Raw genomic sequence first — 27,620 nt, forward strand, 5'->3', positions numbered from 1 at the left:
AAGAGCAGATGTTGGGAGCTCCAGCTCGGATCATTTCACTGCCAGCATCCTCAGCATCATCTCCCCCACCCTGCCCAAGCACCTGGAAATTCTGCTGCAGAATTGCAGAATTATTTCAGAGTTTCAGAAATCCAGAATTTCAGAGTTTCAGAAATTCAGAATTTCAGAAATTCAGAGTTTCAGAAATTCAGAATTTCAGAAATTCAGAATTTTAGAATATCAGAATTTCAGAACTTCAGAATTTCAGAGTTTCAGGAATTCAGAGTTTCAGAAATTCAGAATTTCAGAATATCAGAATTTCAGAATATCAGAATTTCAGAATGTCAGAATTAAGGAATTTCAGAATTAAAGAATTTCAGCAATTCAGAATTTCAGAGTTTCAGACTTTCAGAGTTTCAGAGTTTCAGAATTTCAGAATTAAAGAATTTCAGAAATTCAGAATTTCAGAGTTTCAGAATTAAAGAATTTCAGAAATTCAGAATTTCAGAGTTTCAGACTTTCAAAATTTCAGCGTTTCAGAATTTCAGAATTAAAGAATTTCAGAAATTCAGAATTTCAGAGTTTCAGAATTAAAGAATTTCAGAAATTCAGAATTTCAGAGTTTCAGAATTAAAGAATTTCAGAAATTCAGAATTTCAGAGTTTCAGAATTAAAGAATTTCAGAAATTCAGAATTACAGAATTTCAGAATTTCAGAACTTCAGAATTTCAGAATTACAGAATTTCAGAATATCAGAATTTCAGAATGTCAGAATTAAGGAATTTCAGAATTAAAGAATTTCAGCAATTCAGAATTTCAGAGTTTCAGACTTTCAGAGTTTCAGAGTTTCAGAATTTCAGAATTAAAGAATTTCAGAAATTCAGAATTTCAGAGTTTCAGAATTAAAGAATTTCAGAAATTCAGAATTTCAGAGTTTCAGACTTTCAGAGTTTCAGAGTTTCAGAATTTCAGAATTAAAGAATTTCAGAAATTCAGAATTTCAGAGTTTCAGAATTAAAGAATTTCAGAAATTCAGAATTTCAGAGTTTCAGAATTAAAGAATTTCAGAAATTCAGAATTTCAGAGTTTCAGAATTAAAGAATTTCAGAAATTCAGAATTACAGAATTTCAGAATTTCAGAACTTCAGAATTTCAGAATTTCAGAATTTCAGAATTACAGAATTTCAGAATTACAGAATTTCACAGCACAAAGCTGCTGGAGCACAGAGGGAAATTTGGAAAATCAGGTGCAAAATCCAAACAGAGAGAAAAACCTGGAGCTGCCCCAGAGGCCAGGGAGGTGAAGCCTGGTCAGCCACAACATCCCATGAGCTCTGCAAGCTGCTCCTGGGGAGGGAAAAGGGGACACCAGGGAGCAGAAAGATGCAAAGATGCCACCAGGACTGGGTGAGTTTCCACTGCATTCCAGCCAATCTTGCAATTCAGGGATCCAGCTGTGATTTCAATGATTCTGGAGGCAGTGCTCAGCAACATTCCCAATATTCCCAAGGACACATCCCCATTCCTCTTGGCACCAAACTGTGCCACCAGCACTGGGCCAGCCTGTTTGTCTGTTTCTCTGTTTTTCTGTTTTTCTATTTTTCTATTTTTCTATTTTTCTGCTTTTCTGTTTTTCTATTTTTCTGTTTTTCTATTTTTCTATTTTTCTGTTTTTCTATTTTTCTGTTTTTCCGTTTTTCTATTTTTCTGTTTTTCTCTTTTCCTGTTTTTCTGTTTTCTGTGTGGGTGCAGAGTGCTGTTGTTGAGGTGTGTGAGAATAAAGCCCAGCTCACTGGAGGATGGAGCAGCCAGAAAATTCAGGAATTTTTCTGCAGCTCACACAATCCCAGAATGGGTTGGATTGGAAAAAAACCTCAAAGCTCATCCAGTGCCACCCCAGCACAGGTGGCAGGAACCTGAAAATTCTGGAACTCATCCCTGGTGTCCTCAAGGCAGGAGCCCCAGTCAGGAGTGAAAACCAACCCTGCCTTTCCTGCTGCGTTTTTCCATGCACGGCAGCGTTTCCCAGCCCCGAGGTCACGGCTGGCCATCAAATGTCCCCTCCCGGCTTGCAGAGCAGCAAAGCTGAGCAGGGACATCCAAACCTGTCCCTTGTGAGGCAGCCTGTGCTGCCACAGCCCCCGGGAACCCCAAATTCCCCACATTTGGGCTGTGGATGGCAGCAGGGCGAGGGCTGGAAAAGGAGCCCAGCTCCAGGCTCTGCCTGCTGGAGTCACTGCTGCTCCCCTCTCCAATTAATCAAGTTCCCAGACTGATTAACAGCGTGATTCATGGCTCTCGTTAGGAGCGTTCTGCAACAAACAAGGCTGTATTTCAAGGCCACTGGCTTAATGGTTAAAATAAATACCTTCCAAATTTCTATTTTCAAGTAGCTGAACCTTTTCCACCTTTACAACTAATTCAGACTTCCTTCAAATTATTTTTCTAAGTAATATAACAATTTGTTTTTCATTAGAGCTTGTCAAAGCCGGACTGGGGTTTATTTTGAGAGAAACCAGCGCTCTCCAGAAACTGTTTAGTACAATCTGAATGACGCCCAAAGGGGTTATTGCAGCCACAATCAAAATAGAGTTTACAGCACTGGCTTGGGGTGACACTTTATTTAATGATTTCAAAAAAAAAAAAAAAAAAAAAAAAAAAAAAAAAAAAAAGAAGAAAAAAAAACCCCCCCAGCGCCCTGATTCAGGAGCTAATTAAATGCACTCCTATGGCTCCCAGGGAGTGTTTCTCAGTCCCTCTGACTACTGCAGAATGCAAGGACTTAACTTGTTGCTAACTAATCCCAGACCCCATTATGGGAGCAGTGTTATTTACTGGTTTGGGGTGGTATGTGCTGCTGTTCCCGTGTCTGGCCCAGCAGATCCTATCGAGCTGGATGTGAAATCAAATATCAGAGTGATTAAATAGTTTGGGTTCTGCCTGCTTAACTCAGAATGGTTCTTGTAAAGGGGAGGGGGGGAGTGTAGAGCTCAGCTTTTAATTTAAGGGGGCTTAAATGTAACAGAAAATCTGCCCTGCCACTGCTTTGATTTCACATTCCTTTTGTTTTGCTGAGAGCTGGAGCAGGGCCAGGGCTGAGGGAGGGGATTTGGGGGATCCAGGAGGGGCCGAGGGGCAGGGACACCCCAGGAGCAGGGTGGGTGCACAGGGATCAGCCCCCATGGTCCCAACATTCCCAGGGAACCTCTGGATCTCTGTCCCTGCACCTTCCACCTCACACCCCACCAGATTTCAAAATCCAAAGGGGATTTTTAAACAACTGAGCTGCAAAGCTCTTTTCTGTGAGCCCATTCCCCCAGTTGTGTTCTGCTCTTCACTTTCCTGGGATTTTTTTTTTTTTTTTTTTGGTTGTTGTTCCTTTCCAAACCACAACAAAACCAACAAGGTTTGGGCTTTGGGGAAGGCTGAATTTCCTCTGTTCTCGCTGGGGAGCCCCTGCCCAGCCCAGGCCAGGCAGTGACACCCACCCAGGGGGGACCACGCTCCCCAACATCCTCAGGGATTGATAAAAATGCAGGAAAGTGGCTTTTTACTGGGATATGAAGTGATAGAACAAGGGGAAAATGGATTTAAACTGAAATAAATGAGATTTACGTTGGATATCAGGAAGAAGTTCCTCCCTGTGAGGATGGTGAGGCCCTGGCACAGATTCCCAGAGAAGCTGGAGCTGGCCCTGGATCCCTGGAAATGTCCAAGGCCAGGCTGGACAGGGCTTGGAAAAACCTGGGACAGTGGAAAATGTCCCTGCCATGGCAGAGGTGGCACTGGATGAGCTTTGAGGTTTTTTTCCAAACCAACCCATTCTGGGATTGTGTGAACTGCAAGAATAATTCCTGAATTTTCTGGCTGCTCCATCCTCCAGTGAGCTGGGCTTTATTCTCACACACCTCAACAACAGCACTCTGCACCCACACAGAAAACAGAAAAACAGGAAAAGAGAAAAAGAGAAAAACAAAAAAATAGAAAAGCAGACAAACAGACAAACCCCTCCTCAAGCAGTGCCCGTGTCCTGTAGGTGCCCAATTAAAACCTAACGAGGGGCTGATCCTCCTGCCACGAGCCTGGCACTGCTGAAACCCCACTAATCCTGCTGGAGACACCCCTGATTTACACCAGACAACAAACCCCAGCTCGGATCCGACAAGTGAAAACAAACACTGGATTCAGACACTTTCTGCGGGGAGGGGGGGAGCTGGTTGATTTTTTTTTTTTTTTTTTTTTTTTTTTGTTCCCTCTCTCCAGGCTGCTGCTGTGACCTCTGCTACCTCCCAAGTCAGCAACACAATCCCTTGCAGCTGTGGCACTGCAGCAGCCTGATTTAATTTGTGTGTGTGTGGCTGCAGGGGCAGCTCATCCCTCCAGCATCTCGTGGTGTGGAAGTGCTGGGACAACTGGGATAGGGGGGCTCGGTCCTCCCATCCCAAAAAAAAAAGAAAAAAAAGAGGAGGGAAAGCCCCACTTGGCCTCCCCTGCCTTCCTGGAGAGATGGGAACAAAATCAAGCAGAGGGAAACGTCCGTTTCCATCAACGTTTTTAAGAGGTTGGGGTTTGGCCAAGCCAAGGAGGGAAAAAAAAAATAAAATAAAAGCCAGAAAATATCTGTTCAACAACTGTTTTCTGGCTGAAATAAAAAAAAAAGAGGAGGAAAATGACTTTGCTGCTGCTGTCCTGCACATTGCCAGCTCCCAGGGGCTGCCTGTCCCTGGTGCAGTGCCCAGCTGGGCAAGGGTGATTCTTCTCCAGGGGAACAGAGCTGGAGGTTTGTGTCACATCCCCCTCGGGGTCCCTGTCCCAGCTGGTCCCCCCTTCCCTCTCCAGCTCCCAAAGTCCCCAACTGCTCCTGGGGGGACCCTGGGGGCTCCTGTGCAGGGCTCTGAACCCTGGAGGGGTTTTGGGTGGGGAGGATTCGACTCTGCCTTCTGCAGGGCTGGCATTGCCTTACTCCGGGCACTGTCACCTCTGTGCTCCGGGCACTGTCACCTCTCTGTTCCGGGCACTGTCACCCCTGTGCTCCGGGCACTGTCACCTCTCTGCTCCGGGCACTGCCACCCCTGTGGTCCAGGCTTTGTCACCTCTCTGCTGCTGGCACTGTCACCCTTCCACTTTGGGCACTGTCCCCCTTGTGCTCTAGACACTGTCACCTCTTTGCTCCAGGCACTGTCATTGTCACCCCTGTGCTCCAGGCACTGTCACCCTCTTCTCCTGGCATTGTCACCTCTGTTCCAGGCACTGTCACCCCTGAATTCTGAACATTGTCACCCCTGTGTTCCAGGCGCTGTCACCCCCGTGCTCCTGCCATTGTCACCTCTGTGTCCTGGCACTGTCACCTCTGTGCTCCTGGCACTGTCATTGTCACCCCCGTGCTCCTGCCATTGTCACCTCTGTGTCCTGGCACTGTCACCTCTGTGCTCCTGGCACTGTCATTGTCACCCCCGTGCTCCTGCCATTGTCACCTCTGTGTCCTGGCTCCTGCTGAAAACCCTCCCGGGGTTCCCCGGTGGGAGCAGGGCAGAGCTCCCACACGAGCACTCAGGATGTGGAAATTGAGGATGTGGAAATTGAGGATGGGGAAATGTTGCAGAGGCTCCAGCTCCTGCAGGGAATTCTGTCCTGCTGTGCCCATCCAGGGACTTCTGCAGCCCCGAGGATGCTCCGTGCTGGAGGAAACCCCAGGAGCTTCCAGGGGCCGTGGAAAGGAGTCAGACTCCAAAATCCATCCAGATCCAAAGGGATTTTAAAGCTTTAAACCCTCCCCGCATTCTAAACTCCCCAAACTGTGCCTTTATGGCTGGGAATCCAAAGCAGTGCCCTTGCCTTTCCAAACAGCACCAGCCGTGGACTTTCCATTCTCTTTATTCATTTATGGATTTCACCTTTCTGATCCTGCAGCCCCTTCCCACCTGGCACTGCCAAATCCAGCCCAGCCCCTTCCCAGCACTACCTGCCAGCTCTGAGGGGCAAGGTGACTTTTCCTGCCTTTTTTTTTTTTTTTTTTTGGCTTCTCTCTCGCTTCCCCTCATCAACTCGTTTGCCAAGCAGTGTAATTTTACTGCCTGGCTTCCAAGGAGCCAAGAAATACGTTTGGTGTGAGCTGGGAGTTAGAGAGAGTGAAAAACACACAGATCCAGGGGTTTTTCAGGAGGCAGATTCAGGGAGCAGCAAAATCGCCACCAGTCTGAAGGATTTGCCTTCCCCAGCAGCACTTCCAACCTCCCCACCCCACAAACTCCTTGGGGTATGGGCAGGCTCTGCCCTGCTGCTTCCACAGAACCAAGAATGAGAGCCCAGAGCTCACCTGGGGCCTCCAAGACCCTCCAAGATCTCCTTTGCCCCCCTCCAGGTACTGACTGCCCTGTTTTGAATTTGATTTCTCCTGAATGTTGGGGTGTGTCAGATCCAGGTGTGCATTTCTGAGCCCCAGACCCCACCCCTGCAAATCCCAGAATTGTTCAGGTTGGAAAAGCTCTTCAAGGTCATCAAACCCAAACACCAAGCACCACATTCAGCACCAAACCATGCCCTGAAGTGTCACATCCAGAGTTTTCTGAACCCTTCCAGGGCTCATTTATTCCTGGCAGACACAGCTGGAATGGGAATGGTGGGGTTTGAGCTGAGCTCACAAAGACAACGTGGCAAAAACCCCCAAAGCTGAGGGGCAGGAAAGCACAGCAGGAGGGACCCCGAGCCCTTCCTGGATCTGCTGGGATTGGGCTCATCCCAAGGGGTCCCTGTGGCCCCTCCAGGTGCTGGCAGCACTCTGGTGTCCATCAAACCCACCCTAAATCCCAGCACACACAAACCCCAACAGGAATTTGCTGTGCACATCCAGGATGGGAACAAGGTGGAGCTTCCAGCTCCCCTGGGATCCCAACCCCACAGGAATCCCCTGGTGGGCACCAATCCATCCTCAGGCTGCTGAGGCACCTCCTCTCTGATGTTTCTACCCTCTCTAAGCTTTTTTTCCTTACAAACGTGAAGCAGGCAAGAAGAATAAGTTCACACTTTGAAAAAAAAAAAAAAAACAACCCAAAAAAACCCAAACCCACTTTCCTCTTTTAAAGTCCAACTTTTTTTTGGGTTCCTGACAAAGCAATATTCTCCAGGCCAGTTGGAATCTGGAAAAATACACTCACTCAACCTCGCCACCATGACTCCAATAACAATTATAAAATGTCCAATAAAACTTGTCTGTAATGTCAATTCAAATCTTGAAAAGCAGAATTAAGTGGTATATCAACATTAAACTTTATTGCTTCCTTCGCAGAGCACAAGGACTGTCAATAAAAGTCATTCTGAATGAAGAAAAGGGCAGTAAATATTAAATAAACAGGTTTTTGTTGAAATGCTATAAATGCACCAGAGCTGCCTCTTACACTGGGACCCTTTTTTGCCTTTGCAGGCTCCCCCCGTGATCGAAACAAGTCAGTAATTGCCAGCTATCAATAAAGGGCCAATTAAAAGGGCCTTGGTGGCTGTCTTTGGAACATTTATGGGGTGGGCTCGGCTGCTCCAGCTCCCCTGGCTCTGCCTGAGGTCCCCCAGGGCTCTGCTGCTCCTCAGGAGGGGCTGGAGCTTCCAAGAGGGATGGAGCCAACCCCAAGGGGAGAAAGGGATGAGAGGAGAGGATTGAGGGATGGGTCGGGGTGGGAGGCACCCTAAACATCATCCCAGGTGTTGGAATTTTGGAATTTGGAAGTTTTGAAATTTTTTTGGTCGTGGTTGGGGGTGTGGAATTTTAGGGGAACGCTGCTTTTGACTTGAGGCCTTAGAGGAGGCTTCTAGAGCTGAGAGATGGAACTAAAATCACTGGTGTGTGGTTTAAATGAAGGTGTGTGATGTCACAGGGTAAAGAGTTTGAAATTTGGGGTTTTAGAATATAAAAAATGGAGTATATAAATATATATATATATATATATTTATACTGGAATCACAGAATCAACCAGGCTGCAATCACAGAATTCACAGAATTCCAGAACCACAGAATCAATGGATCACAGAACCACAGAATCATAGATTCACAAAATCACAGAATTATAGAATGCTATAAATGCAACCAGGCTGGAATCACAGAATTCACACAATCCCACAATTCACACAATCCCAGGTTTTGAAGAGACCTCCAAGATCATCCAGTCCAACCCAACCCCTCAGCTCACCCACAGCACCCAGTGCCACATCCAGACTTTTTTAAACACACCCAGGGATGGTGACTCCACCACCTCCCAGGCACACAATTCCAATATTTTCTCTCTCTTCCCATAATAAACTTTTCCCTAACATCCAGCCTGCATTTCCCTTAAGGCTGTGTGCTCTGCTTCTGTCAGTGCTGCCAGGTGAGAGACCAGCCCCAGGTGAGCACAGGCACCTTTCAGGGAGCTGGCAGAGTGATGAGCTCACCCCTGAGCCTCCTTTTTCTCCACAATAAACACCCCCAGCTCCCTCAGCCTCCCTCCTTTTCCTCTCTTTTCCTCTTTTTTCTCCACAATGAACACCCCCAGCTCCCTGAGCCGTTCCTCCCAGGGTTTGTGCTCAGTGCCCAGGAGCAGCTCACCTGGAAGAGGATCTGCAGGAGCCCGTGCAGGATGCTCATCCTCCTGCCCAGCAGCAGGAAGAAAGGCACCAGCAGCTCCACGAAGTGATTGACCAAGGTCTCGAAGCGGTGGAACCACCACGGCGAGCGGTGCATGAAGTACGACAAGGGGTTGGGCACTGGCTGGGTCTGGAAGGGCAAAAAAAAAAAAAGGAAAAAAAAAAAAAAGGAATTAAGCCGTGAAACCCCTCCAAAATTTGGTGTGAAACCTCAGAATTTTTTTCGAAATAATTTGAGGTAATTGAAGGGAAGGTTAGTGGTGGTAGAAAAAGGAAAACGTGTTCGGTGTGGGAATGCTCTGCCAAAGGAGCCTGCCTTGATTCACCACCACCCATGGCTTTGGAAATGCAGCTTTAAAGCTGGAAACCTTGGGAATCTTGCTTTAAAAATGAAATAAATCATTTGTGATTTCATTTATTTAATAAATGAAATGAATCTCAGAGTGACAAAGCTACAAAGTTGTGGCCTTGCTCCTTACTCCTCTCCCCCAGGTGAAGCATCCTTCACCTCTGGGAACTCGTTTCTTTGCATGGAAAATTACTTCATTCAAGTTTTTTTTTCACTCATCTTTAAACAAATTCATCTCTAAAAAACCAAGAGATTGAATTTTTGTCATCAAAGCCCATCTGAAATGAAGCCCACTCTTATTGAACACTGCAATCTTACACTTAGATCAGGGATGTTAAAACTGAGTGAGGATCAAGGGAGCAGATCCAAAAACCGAGCCCAGGATTTGCTCAGGGTCAGGCCTTGGGTCAACCAGAGCCAGGAATGGAAACCAGATTTCAAAACCTCGGAGATCTGCTTTCAAAATGTTTCAAATTCAAATAAAAGTGGTGGTAGAGCTGCTTTCCAAGATGGTAATTTGGGAGAGGAAAGTGTAATTCCTCTAAACATGTTATACTGGTTAAGGTATTTACATACTGGCCTTGGGACAATATTATTCTTTTGTCAGCCTGAAATTTTTTGACACTGGGAGATTTTTTCCATCCAGGAGAAGAAAATGGAGAATTTTTCAAAGGGAACAACCCCAAATTCTGATATGTTAATAAGTGCCACCCTAGGAAATCCCACAAGTGCAGCAAAAAACAACAAAAAAGTGAATTTATCTGACAGGCTTGAATTCCACGGTATTGTTTTAAAACTTCAACAACAACAAAAAAGAGAGAGGTGGAAAACACAAATGTTAACTGAAGGAGACACAACACATCTTTAAATTATTTGTAGTTAAATGCAAAATACAAACAAAATAAGGGCAAATCCTGGAGGATGCACGGCAGCCAAGCACGCTCCCGCTGCCAAATCCCACAGCTATTGTAATTCCTTATTAGCAAAGCTGGGATTAATAAAGCCTGGCCTGGCTGGGAGGCTGCATGGCCCCTCAGGACAGGACACCACATCCTTCCTGCCCGGATGGGGCCAGGCTGGGCTCAGCTGTGAGCTCAGCTCTGCCAGAGCCGGGCTAGGCTGGGCTTAGGGAGCTCTGAGAGACCCAGACCAGGCTGGGCTTAGGGAGCTCTGAGAGACCCAGACCAGGCTGGGCTTAGGGAGCTCTGAGAGACCCAGACCAGGCTGGGCTTAGGGAGCTCTGAGAGACCCAGACCAGGCTGGGCTTAGGGAGCTCTGCCAGACCCAAACCAGGCTGGGCTTAGGGAGCTCTGCCAGACCCAAACCAGGCTGGGCTTAGGGAGCTCTGGGAGACCCAAACCAGGCTGGGCTTAGGGAGCTCTGAGAAACCCAAACCAGGCTGGGCTTAGGGAGCTCTGAGAAACCCAAACCAGGCTGGGCTTAGGGAGCTCTGGGAGACCCAAACCAGGCTGGGCTTAGGGAGCTCTGCCAGACCCAAACCAGGCTGGGCTTAGGGAGCTCTGCCAGACCCAGACCAGGCTGGGCTTAGGGAGCTCTGGGAGACCCAGACCAGGCTGGGCTTAGGGAGCTCTGCCAGGCTCAGACCAGGCTGGGCTTAGGCAGTTCTGCCAGACCCAAACCAGGCTGGGCTTAGGGAGCTCTGCCAGGCTCAGACCAGGCTGGGCTTAGGGAGCTCTGCCAGGCTCCTCTCCCCTGCCAGGACCTGCTCCAGTTCATCCTGGGTTGGGTCCTTGCAGATCCCCAGGGATGCTCCCAAAGGGATTGTTCACATCCCAAATTGCTGGGAAATGGTTTTGTCCTTCCAAGCAGGCAGGTGGTTCCTTGGCTATAATAAAAATAAAAATAAAAATAAAAATAAAAATAAAAATAAAAATAAAAATAAAAATAAAAATTACTATCTATATTATTATATTTATATTATTACATTATATTATTATTATTATCCTTATTATCATTATCATTATCGTGATCACAATAATTATCATTATTCATTGTTATATTCATAATTTATTTTAAATATAAAATTGTGTAATTATAATTATAAAATTGTTATCACCATCATTGTCCTTATTATTACCACAAACGTAATTATCATTAGTAATTATTTGTTATCATTAATCCATTTAATAATTTAATAACAGTAATAGTAATCTATTTTAAGTATATTAAAGTACTTAATAGTTTTAAAGTATTAGTACTTAAATAATACTTAAAATGAAGCATTATTTATTTTTAATTGTAGTTTCAATTTAATTTAATTATTTAATTATTTTTAATTTAAAATCAATTCGTTTAACCAATCCTGACCCAGCCAAGGTGTTGATCCAACAGCTTGGAATGTCTGACACTCACGGATGAGGATGAGAGCAGGTGGCATTACTAATGGCACACCTATTAGAACTGAAATTAATACATTAATTAATGAATTGTGTGTTAATTACTGTGAAATGTGCTGTTCCTATTTATTGTTTGAGCTGGGACTGGATGAGCTTTAAGGTCTTTCCCAAACCAAACCAATTTGGGATTTGAGGATAAAACAAAGCCAGGGATGGGGGGAATTGTCCCTGCCATGACAGGCATGAGTTTAAGGTCCTTTCCAACCCAAACCAATTTGGGATTAAGGATAAAGGAAAGCCAAGGACAGTGGGAATTGTCCCTGCCATGACAGGGATGGGGTTAGGATGAGCTTTAAGGTCCCTTCCAGCCCAAACCAATTTGGGATTAAGGGTAAAGGAAAACCAGGGATGGTGGGAATTGTCCTTGCCTTGTCAGGGATGAGCTTTAAGGTCCTTCCCGATTTGGGATTAAGGATAAAGGAAAACCAGGGATGGTGGGAATTGTCCCTGCCATGACAGGGATGAGTTTTAAGGTCCTTTCCAACCCAAACCAGTTTGGGATTTGAGGATAGAGCCCAGGACAGCGCAGTGATTCCCATGTCCCAGATATCCTCCAGGAGCTGCAGGGGGAGCAGATGTGTGTGTGTGTGTGTGTGTGTGTGTGTGTGTTCCTCCCAATGCCTTCCAGATGTTGCTCAGCACATCTGGGAAGGGAGCCCTGCTCATTTGGGATGGGCAGGAGCAGCCTGTGAATCACCAGGATGCTGGAAAAACCTCCTGGATTCTTTTTGTGCCCGCCAGAGGCACCCACAGCCGGGGAAAGCACCCAGGGGAACCTTGCTGGGATTTTGGAGAGGGAATTTGCCCCACAGCTGCTGTTCCAGAGAAATCCTATCCCATGGAAACCTCCTGGTGTTGGTGGCAGAGCCCAGGAGGAGGGAAAAGCTTTCCCAGCTCATCCCTGGGATTTGGAGCTTTGCACTTTGCTTTGTGGGCTGTGCTGGGAGGGGAATTATGGAAACCCAGAATGGTTTGGGTTGGAAGGAACCTGGAGGATTCTTTAATTCCCACTCCCACCATCCCAGGCTGCTCCAAACCCCATCCAAGCTGGGCTTGGACACTTCCAGGGATCCAGGGGCAGCCACAGCTTCTCTGGGAATCCGTGCCAGGGCCTCCCCACCCTCTCAGGGAAGGATTTTATCCCAATATTCCATTTTAATCCATCTTATTCCATCTTCCATCATAAACTAAATAAAAGTTTGAAGCCACTCCCCCTTATCCCATCAGCCCTGATGAAAATTCCCTCTCCATCTCCTCATCCTAGGGAGCACCCTAAAAGCAGCTGGGAGTTCTCCTACACCCAGAATTGTGATTTCCTGACTCACAGACAGGGAATGATCTCCTGACACACACACAGGGAATGATCTCCTGACACACAGAGATGTGTGATAGGATTTCCATATCCACAGATATGGAAATGCAGCTCCAAGGGAGATGGAACCAAACAATCCCAAGGTGGATGCACACAATGAGGGAGCAGAGCTGTGAGCTCAGAGCAGCCCCGTTTCTGGGCAGCTCTGCGAGACTAAATAAAAAAAAAATATAAATAAAGAATTAAAAAGAAATAAAAGAATTAAAAAATTAAAAATACAATTAGCAATCCCTGGCTTTGTGTGTCAGCACAACATCAGAACTCTGGTGGCTCCCTCACCCCTCCAGCAGCCGGGGAGAAACTGCTGCTGCAAACGCCTTTGGAAATGGGAGCAGGGAAATGAATTGTGTAATTCACGGGGCAGATTTGTAAGGTGTGAGTGCTGCTGCAGGAATTCTGGGTCGCCAGCTCGGGCCTGTTCCCTGGCTTGCATCGAGCAGCTTTTATGAGGGCTGCTAACAGAGTCTAAAAATACTCACAATAAACTGGTTTTTTTTGTTTTTTTTTTTTTTTCTTTCTCCCTACGGGGTCTATGGTTTAATTATGTTCTTAGTGAGAACCATTAAAGTGCTAAGTACCTGAAGACTCCTAATTTACTAAACTGCACCCCACTAAAAGCCAACAGAAGGCCATTATACAGCAGAGTGAGGGCTCTTCTTGGGGGCTGTGAATGCCCACGGTCCCTCCTCCCCAACCCCGTTATTGCTTTCCAGAAACTCCAAGGGAGGATTTAATCCCGGGCTGGGAGAGCCCAGCCCAGGGAAAGCTCCAGGGAAACAAATCCCACATTGTCCTCCCATAACCCAGTGCTCAGACAGGGCTGGGACTGGGGCAGACTGGGAGGGGGGAAGGTGTCCCTGCCCATGGAATGGGATGGGCTGGAAGGTCCTTCCAACCCAAACCAGCCTGGGATCCTTTCCTGGGCTCAGGGCACAAGGAGCTGAGCCACAGGGGAGTGTGGAGCTGCAGGGTGAGCAATCAGGGGATCATGGAATGGTTCAGGTTGGAAAAGCTTCCCAAGGCCTAAAAATCCAACCAAGGAATGCACTTCATGGCAGAGAAATCCTGAAAACCAGAAGGAAATGGAACAACAGCAAATAGGAATAAATAATGAGGAAAAGCAAATGTTTGGTTAAAAAAAAAAAATAAATTCCAGAATGATCCAGGTTGGAAGGGATCTGAAATCTCATCCAGTGCCACCCCCTGCCATGGGACATTTTCCACTCTCCCAGGTTGATCCAAGCCTGGCCTGGGGCACTTCCAGGGATCCAGGGGCAGGCACAGCTCCTCTGGGCACCCTCCCAGGGAACAATTCCTCCCCAATATCCCATCCAGCCCTGCCCTCTGTCAGTTTGAAGCCATTCCCTGTCCTATGGAATCAGGGAATATCCTCTCCCCGACCCCACAGAGGTGCAGTGAACACGTCAGGAGCAGCTCTGCAGCTCCCAGAGTCAGGAGAGAGGGAAAGCCTTTGGCACAGGCAGCCGAGTGTGAGGAGCAGCAGTCCCCTGGAAAAGCAGGCTCAGAGGTTTATTAAATGTTTTCTGGAGTGCTGTGGAAGATCCAGATGAGCTGCAAAGCTCAGCTCTCCAGCTTCCCAAGCACTGAGGCATGAACTCATCTTTGCTTCAAAGCAAAGCCCTCGCTTCTCCTGTGCTTTGGACCAAAAAAATAAAAAAAATAAAAAAAAAAAGGATTCTCCCGTTGTGGAGCGTGATGGGAGCAGCGTGGTCCAACAGGCTGATCCAACAGGGCCAGCAGGCTGTTCCCTGCCAGCCCATCCTGCCCCAGATGCTGACCTGGCTCCTCAGGCATCTGCACATCAAAGCTCCACATTCCCAAACCCGATGGGAACATCTCCCCAGCCCCGTGTGAGGGGCACACAGGAGATAAAGGGGTCACTCCCAGCTGCTGGCAAGTGTGGCCAGATGAGTGTCCTGCCTCAAATCAGCCTGTCTGGGGCTCTACAGCAACCAAGGATTCCTAAAAAACACCCTGCTTGGAACAGGGGGAGATTCCAGAGCTTCCTCACCACGGAAAGGCTCCACGCAGGCAGCGACCTTGATTAATGAACATTATCAGTGACCTTGATAATGAGCACAGGGATTCTCATGTAGGGAATATTTTGGGAGGGAAATGGAGCAGGGAGCTGCTTAGGCTGGGTTTAAACCCAGCAGCACCTTGTGCTGGGGGTGTTTTATCTGTACACTCAGAGCTCCACGTCCACGCTACTGAAATATGACAGCTAAGCAGTTAAAAATAGCCCCTTCAAAACTTTCCAGTTATTAATAAGATTCCAACCCAAACAAAATCAGAAGGAAAGAGAAGAAAAGAAAAAAAAAAAAAAAAAAAAAAAAGGAAAAGCTGGATCTGGCTTGAAATGCACTCTGACATCCAGTGGGTCACAAGGGGTCGGCTCTTCAGCGGCGCAATATCAAAATAATCAAACCTCGATAAAGTAATAAAGAGAGAAATCGCCTGTAGGTTCTTGCTGGGCAGAGCTCCCCTCGCCCAGTCAATAGGAATATTCAGTCCATAGAAAAACAGCCTGGAATCTGCCTGTTTGAGACAGCAGAGCAAGCCAAGGAGATGTGTGTTTGACTCGGTGCCAGCACGGCCATAAAACGTTGGCAATTTAGTAGAGACGTGGTGCCGCGCCACTCTCCCAAAGGACCTAAATAAACTTCAGATGGAGAACATATATTTTTACTTTTTATATATATATATTAAAAAAAAAAAAAGAAAAAATCTGCTGGTTCATTTTTAACTCCTTTCCCTCGCTTGGAGGGTTTTTTTTTGTTTTTTTTTTTTTTCAGAGCTCCAGCAGGTCCCCGCTCCTCCCGGCTGAGCGAAGGAAAAGTTAAAAGCCTGAAAAAATCCCAGCAGTGATTCACGTCTGGAGGTTGGGTTTCTTAGGGAATGGTGGCTGCAGCTGCCAGAGGGGAAAGGGGGCTTGGGGAGAAGACTCTGCCCTGCAATTTCATGCCTCAGCACTGTAAAATATCCCGGGGAATTTGTTGTTTTTCCTGCTGACAACGTTGTAAAGTCACGGGTGGGAGGCGAAACCTCCCTGCCACGTTCTGGCCGGGGTGAATCACCCCAGGAGGATCTGGGGGGACACTGAATGATGGGGGTTGGAATCCCAACCACGTGGGTGGGGGCAGAAGGCTCTTTTTTATTTGCTTTTCCAGCCTGCACCCAGCCCCAGGAACAGAGGCCACGTTTGCAGGGCCCACAGCATCCCTGTTTATTGACACTGCTCCTCCGTAACGCGCCCCGAGCTGCTCCCGGAATATCCAGTTAATTGGGGATGGATTACAGATTCACCTATTTATTCTGGACATTCTTGGAGAGGTCCTGAGCTAAAATTACCCAAGGAAGCACTGAAGTGTCGAGGCTGTTTATTTGTTCAAAACCCCGTTCAAACAGCTGGGGCAGACGCCTTGGCTCTGGTGGAAACAACTGCGGGTCCTCCCTGCCTTTGGGGTTTGTCAGGAGCAGCAGAGATGGGGCAAGTTTGGGTGGGTTGAGGCAGTGGGACAGGCTGGAAGGTCCATCCATAAGAAACAGAGAGTGGGAAGAACCTCCAGGATCGTCAAGCCCAACCTTTGACCCAACACCAACCACATCGTGAGGAAAAAACCAAGATTTGAAGAAGGTTCCATCCCAAAGGCAAGGGAGGAGCTGAGATCCCTCTCCAGGTTTGCTGTTTCCATCAGATGGTGCTGTTCTGTCTCACACTCCAGGATTTTCCAACTCCCTTTCCCCACGGATCACTCACCAATATTTTAAATTGCCATTTAAGAGCATATTGCAAATGTGATCCTTTAATTGGTCACTGTTATGACTCTCTATTAGAGAAGACAAGTTTTTCCACACAAGGTAAGCCCTGAAAATGTTTAAAAACAACCCAGAGCTGATATATTTATTATGCATTTCTCCATATATAAATAATTCCATGAAAAGGGGACGTAGTGAGTGGAAACTCCATTTAAAATGTGATCCCAGATGGTGGCAAAGCTCTAAAATTGCAAGGCAACATGTAAAGAAAGATTAACGACCTCAAACAGGCCCAAATTTATGAGGTGAAAGCCCCTGTAATCCTGGAGAAAAATGATACCAAACCTTGGACCAGACAGCCAGAAAATACCTCTGCTTACTCCATGTGCCCTCTGCCATTTTACATTTTCCTTTAATACCCATTATTTGGGGTTCACTGGGTGTTTTCTCCTGCAGGCCAGAGGTTTTGCTCTGGTTCATGAGCACGGTGAGGGATTTGCCAGCTCCCACCAGGCACCACTGATAAATCAAGGAACGGGAAAGTGATGGCAACGAGCAGAGGGGAGGAGGGGGAAAAAAACGGAGCCAGGACACCACGAGGAGCTCTGAGCATCACTGCAAGACCCAAAACTCCCCCGTGGGAGTGAGCTGCACAATTCCAGCATGAACCCCTTCTTCTGCCCAGCTGGGGAACGTTCCAAAGGGAAGGATGGCAAAGGTTGGGAGATTTCTTCCCAAGGAACATCCCAGGGTCATCCCAGGCCAGCAGCATCTTCTGTGCTCTGAATTCCAGCCAGGATCAGACTGGCTGGCACAGCCCATTCCCCTGGCACCTCTGGCACCTCCAGCATCTCCTGACAATGCTCCTGCTCATCCCCCTGCCCATCCCCACCTCACCAAGGTCACCCGGACTATTTTATTGCAACCTTTTTCAAGGATTTGCCAACTTTTTCCACGGAGTTCCTTGCACACTCTGGCGCCTCGAAGGGCAAACCTATGGCTTTGGAGAGTGGAAGAAACTTCTGAATATATTTCTGAACATCTTTCTGAACACCTTTCTGAACACCTTTCTGAACATTTTTCCAATGGCTACACCCCCTCAGAGGACCCAGAGCTTTACCACTCACAACCCCAAAACCCCCCCACAGTTGCCCTCCCCTCCCACAGCCCCTCGCTCCTTCATTTTTTTCCCCCCCCTTTAAAAAGTCCAGTGCTAAACCCAGGCCCAGTCTCCTTCAGAAGGGTTTTTTTTTTTTTTTTTTCTGGTGTGTGCTCATAAACACGAGCTCAGCACCAGGCCAAGGAACACACGGAGCCCCGGCTCGTGCCTGTGTTTGGATTAGGCAGATCCGTGGCCTGGACGTTTACAGTTGGGTTGGGTTATTTTTTTTTTTTTTTTTTTTTTTTTTTAATTTCTCCCCCCCCCCCCCCCTCCACAACTCGAGACAAACAGTGAGAGCTTTCATAAAATGTGTTCACAAAGGGTAAATTGTGCCATTAGGAGCCGACTACCTGGTTGGTCACTGGAATTCTCCGAACTGGAACCGCGCTCCGAGCCAGCGCCGGCGCCGGGAGGGGAACTCGTTTAACTCTGAAACTGCCCAGGAGACAGAGCACACCCAGCAGCGAGCTGCACAATCATCCAGCTTGGAAAAGAGCTCTGAGAACATCGAGTCCAAGGCCACCACCAACCCATGTCCCCACGTGCCACATCCACTTGGTTTTAAATCCAGCGCCGGCTCCGCCGTGACCGATCCAGCTCTGAACCTCCTGTCCATCCACCAGCATTTCTACAGCAGGATGGGATGAAAATAAGGCTCAAGGAAAAACCAGGTTGCTGTCCCAAAGATGGAGCCAAAAGCTTTGGAGAGCTTGTTTCTGTTTTAGGCTTTCTCCCGAGTAACAAAGGATGCGGCCGGAAAGAATTTAGGGCAAGCAGAACAAGTCACAAGGAAAGTCTTGGCCATGAGGAGCTGATGTCCAGGCTGTGCTGGGTGAATCCAGCTCTGCTCCCCTCGCCAAAGAATGAGGGCCTGGAGTGGCAGAACAAGGGGGAACAGCTTTAATCTGAAAGAAGGGAGAATTAAATTAGAGATTAGGGAGAAATCCTTCCCTGTGAGGGTGGGGAGGTCCTGGCACGGATTCCCAGAGGAGCTGTGACTGCCCCTGGATCCCTGGAAGTGTCCAAGGCCAGGATGGACCAGGGCTGGGAGCACCCTGGGATGGTGGAAGGTGTTGGGGTTGGAACTGGATGGGTTTTAGGATCCTTCCCAACCCAAACCATTCCGATTCTGTGATTCCATGAGCTGCACCTCTCCGGCAGTGACACAGGCACTGCTGTGCCCATCATTCCAACAACTCTTTTTTGGAACAATTAAAGGCTTAAATGAGTGACTCCTTACAAAAACACAACAATACTCCAGGATAATACACACACAGCGACACAGAACTTTAAACCCTGGAATATCAGGAAACAGGCTCGGGCATCTTTGGACTCCCGAACACAAAACCGCGCTTGTTAGAAACCTCCCTGTCCTGCTCGAGGCCTTCCTCGGGTAAAACCAATAATTAACTACATTTTAAAGGACACAATTCCAGGGAAATTCTCCAGCACACCCTCAATAACTCCAGCGGTTTCCCTTCTGACACAAAAAACGTGACGGATTTCCAGCAGCACGTGCCGGAGCCGGGAGCTGTGCTGTTATCCAGGAGGGAAGGAGCCTCTCCCAGCAGCACCAATCCCAATGGCCAAACCCTCTTGCCTGGAGCTCTGGCAAGTTCTGCCCTTGTGCAATCGCTTTGTTTTGTAAGGGTTGCTTGTTTCCATGCTTTTCTTATAAAATGAAATAAGGAAATTCTCCAGGCAGATAAATTCCACCCAATAAATGTGTCGCTCCTCTCTCCCCCTGGACGTAATAATGCCCTCACTCTTGTCCCGACTTGGAGCGCTCACAAATCACCATTATAAATAAATCTGCCAAGCTAAGGCAAGCAGCTCATTTTTAATAAAGCCTTTTACCTCCTTTCCTAAGGCCAGACAAGATCCTGGAGCAGCTCAGTGCCCCAGGGTTGGCAGCTCCCATCCTCTGTGCCAGCTGATCCCAGGGCTGCCACGGGGCTGCGTTTTCCTGGGATAAATTTGGGGTTGGATTTCTCCATCCTGGTGTCACCCTGGGGCTGCTTCTCTGTGTTTTCCTGGGATAAATTTGGGGTTGGATTTCTCCATCCTGGTGTCACCCTGGGGCTGCTTCTCTGTGTTTTCCTGGGATAAATTTGGGGTTGGATTTCTCCATCTTGGTGTCACCCTGGGGCTCCTTCCCTGTGTTTTCCTGGGATAAATTTGGGGCTGGATTTCTCCATCCTGGTGTCACCCTGGGGCTCCTTCCCTGTGTTTTCCTGGGATAAATTTGGGGTTGGATTTCTCCATCCTGGTGCTGTAATGGGGCTCATGCCTTGTCTTTACCTGGAATAAATTTGGGGTTGGATTTCTCCATCCTGGTGTCACCCTGGGGCTCGTGCCTCGTGTTTTCCTGGGATATTTTGAGGCTGGATTTCTTCATCCTGGTGCTACCTTGGGGGTCCTGCCCTGTGTTTTCCCGGGATAAATTTGGGGTTGGATTTCTCCATCCCACTGCTGCCGTGGGGCTCATGTCCTCTGTTTACCTGGCATCAGTTTTGGGCTGGATTTCTTGGTCCTGGTGCCACCCTGGAGCTCGTGGCCTGTGTTTTCCTGGGATAAATTTGGGGTTGGATTTTTTCCATCCTGGTGTCACTCTGGGGCTCGTGCCCTGTGTTTTTCTGGGATATTTGGAGGCTGGATCTCTCAGTCCCAGTGCCACTGTGAGGCTTGTGCCTTGTTTTTACCCAGGATATGTTTGGGGCTGGATTTCTTCATCCTGCTGCTGCCATGGGACTCACGTTCTCTATTTACCTGGGATAAATTTGTGGCTGGATTTCTCCCTCCCAGTGCTGTCACAGGGCTGTTCTGTGCCTCGTGTTTTCCTGGGATATTTTGGGGCTGGATTTCTTGGTCCTGGTGCCATCTTGGGGCTCATGCCTTGTATTTTCCTGGGATATTTTGGGGCTGGATTTCTTGGTCCTGGTGTCACCCTGGGGCTCCTGGCCTGTGTTTTCCTGGGATAAATTTGGGGCTGGATTTCTCCATCCTGGTGTCACCCTGGGGCTCCTTCCCTGTGTTTTCCTGGGATAAATTTGGGGCTGGATTTCTTGGTCCTGGTGCCACCCTGGAGCTCGTGCCTTGTATTTTCCTGGGCTATTTTGGGGCTGGATTTCTTGGTGCCGGTGCTGCTGTGGGGTTCGTACCCTGCATTTCCTGGGACAGGTTTGGGCTGGATTTCGGTGCCACCCTGGGGCTCATGCCCTGAGTTTACCCAGGCCGTGTTTTGGGCTGGCACCACCCCATCACCCCCGGGAGCAGCACACTCTGGTCCCAAACACTGCTGCCATTGATGCTGCAGGGTTGGGGCGGGGATGGGGGGGGGTTTGCCTGCCGAAATTCGGTTCTGGCTGGGTGTTTAATATTCCCCATCATGCCGGGCTGTTTCTGCTCGCTGCTGCCTGTCAGTTAAGCCCGGGGATGTTTATTTTAATGGCCACTTGTGGTCAAGGCTGGTGCCAGTTGTACGGCATCGGTTACGCAGATTTAGCGCTGGGGACTCGGCCCCCGGCTCCCCGAGCACGGAAAGCAGCCAGGGCTGCCCTAATGTGAAACAACTGAACTCTTCCAGCACTCCAGCTTTAACCCTTGCTGGGCAGGAGCTGGCTGCTTCCACAGCCTTCCCACGCCATCCCACATCCAGGCCTTTGTCCCATCTCCTGCTTCCCAAACTCCCCCCTGGCAGTAAAACGTCTCCAGGTGATGATCTGAAAGCACCACAAGGAGCAGGGAATGTCCTCGCTTGTTTTTAGGGGAAGGAGAGGGTTTTTATTGCTCCCACGGATTTATCATTACTCCAAGGACGCAGCACACCGCTGGGAGCCAGCACAAATTAATTGAATTAATTGGAAAAGCCCTCCAAGATCGTCGAGTCCAAGCCGTGAGCGACCTGGTCGAGCAGAGCAGAGCACTGAGTGCTCCAGGATGCTCTGCATGCCTGCCTGCTGGGCTGGCACGTGCTTGGGACACAAAGCCAGGCCCCGACAGGAGCCCGAGCCGGGCACAGCCCCTTCCCCAACCCCAAATCTCGTGGAGAGCCATCAGGCAGCGCAAGGCGAGCCCCTGCTGCTGCTCAGACGTGAAATAACCCGGGGCCCGCAGCACAACTCTGCATCATTTCTGATCCTCTGGACAGGCTCCAAGATGCTAATCAGCCCCAGATTAAGTCATCAAGCAAACTGATGAGCAATCACATTCTGTCAGCCCAGCTGCACGGCATTACTGGCCGGACAGGGAAGGCGGCTTCGCGCCGCGGATCCGACGGGAAGGGAGCAGGGAGGGCCTGGGGGAGCTGGGCTGAGCTGCCAGGGGCTCTGCACAGCAGCAGCACCAGCTCCCGGCCTTCCTTCTGCTCCCAAAATGTGCCTCTGTATCGAGGTGATAAATGTGGCCATGCCTGTTTAATATTTAATTCTATTTAATGCCCGATGCGCTGCTCCCAGAGCGTCCCGGGGTTTTCCCTCAGTTACCACACGTGGCTTTGTTTGCCACGGAGAAACGTCAGCCTGTGGAAGTGCTGTAACTTCATCAAGGTTGAAAAGACCATCAAAGGTGCTGCTAATTACCATGAGGGACAATAATTAATGGAAATTAATTAATGGTGAAGCGCATGGAAAATCGATGCTCAAATCCCAACTCCATTCCCTGTGAAGGGGAAAAGATTCCAGGCTTGTTCTCACCATAACCCCACTGGGTTTGCAGAGTTCTCACCCAAAGAGAGCTTTTTCCTAAAATCTGCCCAGGAAATAAATCAAAACAGGAGGAGAAGAATCCCAAATATCCAATAAGGAGATGCAAAAAAAAAAAAAACCTCTGGAAGTATCAGCGTAAAATACTAATTGTGAATTTTTCTGCTCTAAAAGCAAACGTGATAAAAATAGAGAAATGCTGGCAATATTAACTAAGAGAAGGATTTCTACTTGTTATTTAATACTGCTTGAGAGGAAATGAATTAAGTGGAGTTGCTATCAGGGAATTGACTCTTTTTATAGATCTGGGACCACATCTCCAGCCATCCCTTCCCTGTGGTTTTCTCATCCCTATTTTTGGCTCCATTGGGGACTCCCCTCCCTAGATGATTGCCTGGACGTGAACACCTGGAAAGTCCCAGAATCCCTGCAGGGGTCAGGCTGGAAGGGCCCACGTTGGGAATCTTCTCCCACCTCCCTGCTCCTGCAGGGTCATCCCAGAGCACGGGATTGTGTGCCCAGACAGCTCTGGAATATCTCCAGCCAGGGAGATTCCACAACCTCCATGCAGGCACACGGGGAATGGGAATGATGGCATTTAAAGAAGGGTAATGACCCACAGCCTCTTTTCAATTCCTTCCTCTAAAAATAAAATAAAATTAAATCTAAAAAAAAAAAAAAAAAAATTAAAAATAAAGAAAAGAGAAGAAACTCTGCATTTCAGGGCAGGTGATGGAGATGAAACCAGGACACAACGTCAGACTCTTCTTAATAAAACCCTGGGAATAGCAAGGCCGAGCTGCACCGTGTTAAAATTCAAGGCTAATTTAAAATCTTGTTCCTTAGTGCAAAAGCTGGAAAGAAGCCCAAGCAGAGGGGAGGAGGGAAAAAAATAATAACCAAGCCAATTGTATATTTCTCCTAGAAATTCCATGTCAGGAGGTACCTCAGGACTGCACCCGAGGGCTCCAATTTCAATAAATCAACACAGCGTGAGGGGCAACGGTAGCACAGAGTGCTGCTCTCCCTGCACAGCCCAGCCAGGTAAAATCAGCAGGAACAAAATGCCCATTCTTCCTGCTCCTTGGCAAGGGGACAAATCACTTTCTGCACCTCGCTGTGTTGAAGGAGTGGTTATTAAATGCAGCCAGGCTCAAACCGAGGGTGGAATGGAGGAATCCAGGATTAGGCCACCCCCCCCCCCCCCCACTCCTGCCCATGCAAGGGTTAAATGGTTTGGGTTTGGGCTCAGGATTTGGGCTCAGGATTTGGGTTTGGGCTCAGGATGAAGCTGGGCTGCTGCAGCAGACCTCTCTCAGGGGTAGAGATGAGCCAAGGCACAAACTCCCATTCTGCAAGGTGAAATTCCTGGTTTATTCTCCTTTCCCTCTCTGCCATCCTCACTCTGCTACAGCAAACTCCCACTGCAGGCTCTGCTGGCTGGTTCCTGCTGGACCATGACTGCAAATCTTGTTTTTTCAGGCTCTGGGCACAGATTTCACCCAGCCCAGCCATGGCTGCAGGCTGTGGCTCCATCAGATCCAGACTGACCTCACAGCACAGCTTTGCATCAACAACTCTCTGCCTGGATGGAGCAGCCAGCACAGAAAAACGTGGGCAGGGGTGATTTTAATCAGATTTAAGAACTGGGAGCACTTCAAGTGCAGATCTCCTACCCCCTGGATCCACCCAGGCCCTGCAGAGCTCATGGAGCAACGATTTATTCCCAAAAAACAAGGAACATTGGGAACAGCAGCATAAGAGCAAAAGAGCAGAGAGCTCCTCTTGGCTTTGTCCAACAGCAATATCTGAATATCTGAATAACTGAATATCTGAATAACTGAATATCTGAACTTCAAGCCTCACAGCTTCACCCTAAAAACTCAGCTCAGGTGGAAAAACAGCAACTGCTGGAGAGGAGGAGGAATTCCTGCAAGGAATTCAGGATAAGTTGCAATGGTCAGTGGAGAAAAAAGTGCCCAGGGCATGGAATCTACTGGTTTGTAATTAATAAAAATCACCCCACCATGATCCTGTGCCACATTACACTGAAATGTCTTCTTCTAATATCAGAGGTGGATAGTTTAATAATAATTTTAAATGCAAATTTTAGGCTGAAATCCTCAAAAATCATCACGGTGAATGCTGGATTCTAAAAAGTGACAACCTGGATGATTTTTAAATTTTTAAATGAAATATTCCCGCTGTGTTTTACCTAGGACATCACAAAGAGAGAGAGAGAATTCCTCAGGGATCACCTCCCGTGAATAAAATGGAATGGAATGGAATAAAACAGAATGGAACGGAATAAAACGGAATAAAACGGAATAAAACGGAATAAAACGGAATAAAACGGAATAAAACGGAATAAAACGGAATAAAACGGAATAAAACGGAATAAAACGGAATAAAACGGAATAAAACGGAATAAAACGGAATGGAACCGAATCAAACCGAATCAAATCGAGATGCCAGTGTACAAATCTTGACAATTCCCTTCCAGCCAGCCCCCAGCCGGCAGGGGAAGGGTTAATCCTGGCACCGCTGCAGCTTTATGGTGTGCAGAGCCCAGAATGAGCTCCCACCCCAAAATGAAACACGGCCAAAGCTGTCCTGCATTACAGGCCACTGGAACTCCATAATAATTTATGAACTGGACTCTGGTTTTTTACACCCCGGGCACACAATGGCGAGGCAGGAGGTCCGAGGAAGCCGAGGGTTAAAGGTGATTTTGTATTACCTGAATTCCCTTCAATAACTCAACACATGACCATTAGCCTGCTTTATCTGCCTCTCTTAAGAAGAGCTGATGAAAAGTTTTTAATCTGCTTCCCAATAGCTCCGAGCACTGGGGTGGAGGGGGAGGACAGGAGATTGTTTGGTTGGGAGTGTGGAAATGTATAAAAAAAAAAAAATTAAAATAAAATGAGGAGTGAGGGTGCCCAGGCCTGAGCAGGGATTGAGGAGCTGTGGGTGGCACTGTCCTGTGTCTAGGGATAGATGGGATGGCAGGGAGGAATTCCTGGCTGTGAGGATGGGGAGGGGCTGGCACACATTCCCAGAGGAGCTGTGGCTGCTCCTGGATCCCTGGAAGTGCCCAAGGCCAGCTTGGACAGGGTTTGGAGCAGCCTGGGACAGTGGAAAGTGTCCCTGCCCATGGCAGGGGGTGGCACTGGGTGATCCTTCAATTCCCTCCCAACCCAAAGCATTCCATGATTTCTGGGAGAAAACATCAATCACAAATCACCACTGACTCACTACAGGGGATAAATCCCATTTTTCCCTCTGCCAGGAGGATTTTCTGCACATTCCCTCATGTCCTTCCCACTGTCCCCAACACCAGCTCTTGATCCTACAGATCCCAGAGCATCCCAGGCACAGATCCCAGAGCTCTCCCTTCTCCTCTGTCTCAGGACAGGAATCCAGCACCCAAAACTGATCAAATTTATCCCACTCTGCCCCAAAATCCCACCGTTTTGGCTGCCAGGAAGAATCCTTTCATGGGCTGGATGTGTGGGGATTTCAAAGCAGGGAGGGTTCCCCTGCTCCTCCTCAGCTTGGCTCTGCTCTCACTGCACAAGAGGTTTCATTCCCTGAGGAGAATTGTGTGTGCAGAATCCGAGCAGAGAGCATCACCCAGGGAGATCCTACAACCCTACAGCCCTGCCTGAGCCAAAATCTGCCTCCACTTCTGCAGCAGCCACTGCACTGGATTGAAACATCACCTGTCCACCTCCAGGGCCTGGGGGTGCAGCCTTTTGAAACAAAGCCAGTGGGATAGCATAGAATGACCAGGCTGGAATCACAGAATCTCTGGGTTTGAATCATAGAAACATCAGGCTGGAATCACAGAATTCACAGAATCACAAAATCACAGAATCAAAAAATCACAGAATTCACAGAATCACAAAATCACAGAATCAAAAAATCACAGAATCAAAAAATCACAGAATCAAAAAATCACAGAATCAAAAAATCACAGAATCAAAAAATCACAGAATTCACAGAATCACAAAATCACAGAATCAAAAAATCACAGAATCAAAAAATCACAGAATCAAAAAATCACAGATTCACAGAATCACAAAATCACAGAATCACAAAATCACAGAATCACAAAATCACAGAATCAAAAAATCACAGAATCAAAAAATCACAGATTCACAGAATCACAAAATCACAGAATCACAAAATCACAGAATCACAAAATCACAGAATCAAAAAATCACAGAATCCACAGAATCACAGAATCCACAGAATCACACAATCACAGAATCAAAAAATCACAGAATCACAGAATCACAGAATTCACAGAATTCACAGAATTCACAGAATCATAAAATCACAGAATCATAAAATCACAGAATCACAGGGTTGGAATCACAGAATCATACAATCACAGATTCACCAGGCTAAAATCACAAAATCACTGGACTGGAATCACAGAATCACAAAAAAAATCACAGAATTCACACAGACACAGAATCAGACAATCACTGAATCACCAAGTTGGAATCACAGAATCCACACAATCCCAGAATTCACAGAACCACAGAATCACAGGATCACAGAATCACCAGGCTGGAATTACACAATCCCACAATTCACACAATCCCAGGTTTTGAAGAGACCTCCAAGATCATCCAGTCCAACCCAACCCCTCAGCTCACCCACAGCACCCAGTGCCACATCCAGACTTTTTTAAACACATCCAGGGATGGTGACTCCACCACCTCCCAGGCACACAATCCCAATATTTTCTCTATTCCCATAATAAACTTTTCCCTAACATCCAGCCTGCATTTCCCTTAAGGCTGTGTGCTCTGCTTCTGTCAGTGCTGCCAGGTGAGAGACCAGCCCCAGGTGAGCACAGGCACCTTTCAGGGAGCTGGCAGAGTGATGAGCTCACCCCTGAGCCTCCTTTTTCTCCAATCCCACTTTTCCTTCACCCCCTTTGCTCGGTGTGGCCCATCCCAGATGGCACCAGCACCTGTTCTAACTAAACAGTTAATTCGGATTAATTAAACGAAATTTGGATTAACCCCGGTTAGCACCAGGGTTCCTCACCTTCCCAGCCAGGAATTCTTTCCCAATATCCCATCCAGCCCTGCCCTGTGTTCATATGAAGCCATTCCCTGTGTCCTGTCCCTCCATCCTTTGTCCCCAAATCCCTCTCCAGCTCTCCTGGAGCCCCTTTGGGTCCTGGAAGGGGCTCTGAGCTCTCCCTGGACCCTTCCCTTCTCCAGGG

The 27,620-nt window shown here is 47.8% G+C and overlaps 1 protein-coding gene across 3 annotated transcripts in view; it reads right to left on the reverse strand.

The window, feature by feature from the left end:
- LMF1 (lipase maturation factor 1) overlaps window positions 1–27,620 on the reverse strand; it is a 150,794-nt gene that overhangs the window by 39,215 nt on the left and 83,959 nt on the right. For all 3 annotated transcript variants that reach the window (XM_088174229.1, XM_088174228.1, XM_088174230.1), the window contains one exon: window positions 8,552–8,719. In XM_088174229.1, the coding sequence (XP_088030355.1) occupies window positions 8,552–8,719 (168 nt within the window). The remainder of the gene's footprint in view (window positions 1–8,551; window positions 8,720–27,620) is intronic.

This window comes from Sturnus vulgaris, chromosome 16 (genome assembly GCF_052056855.1).
Source record: "Sturnus vulgaris isolate bStuVul1 chromosome 16, bStuVul1.hap1, whole genome shotgun sequence".
Taxonomy (NCBI): Eukaryota; Metazoa; Chordata; class Aves; order Passeriformes; family Sturnidae; genus Sturnus; species Sturnus vulgaris.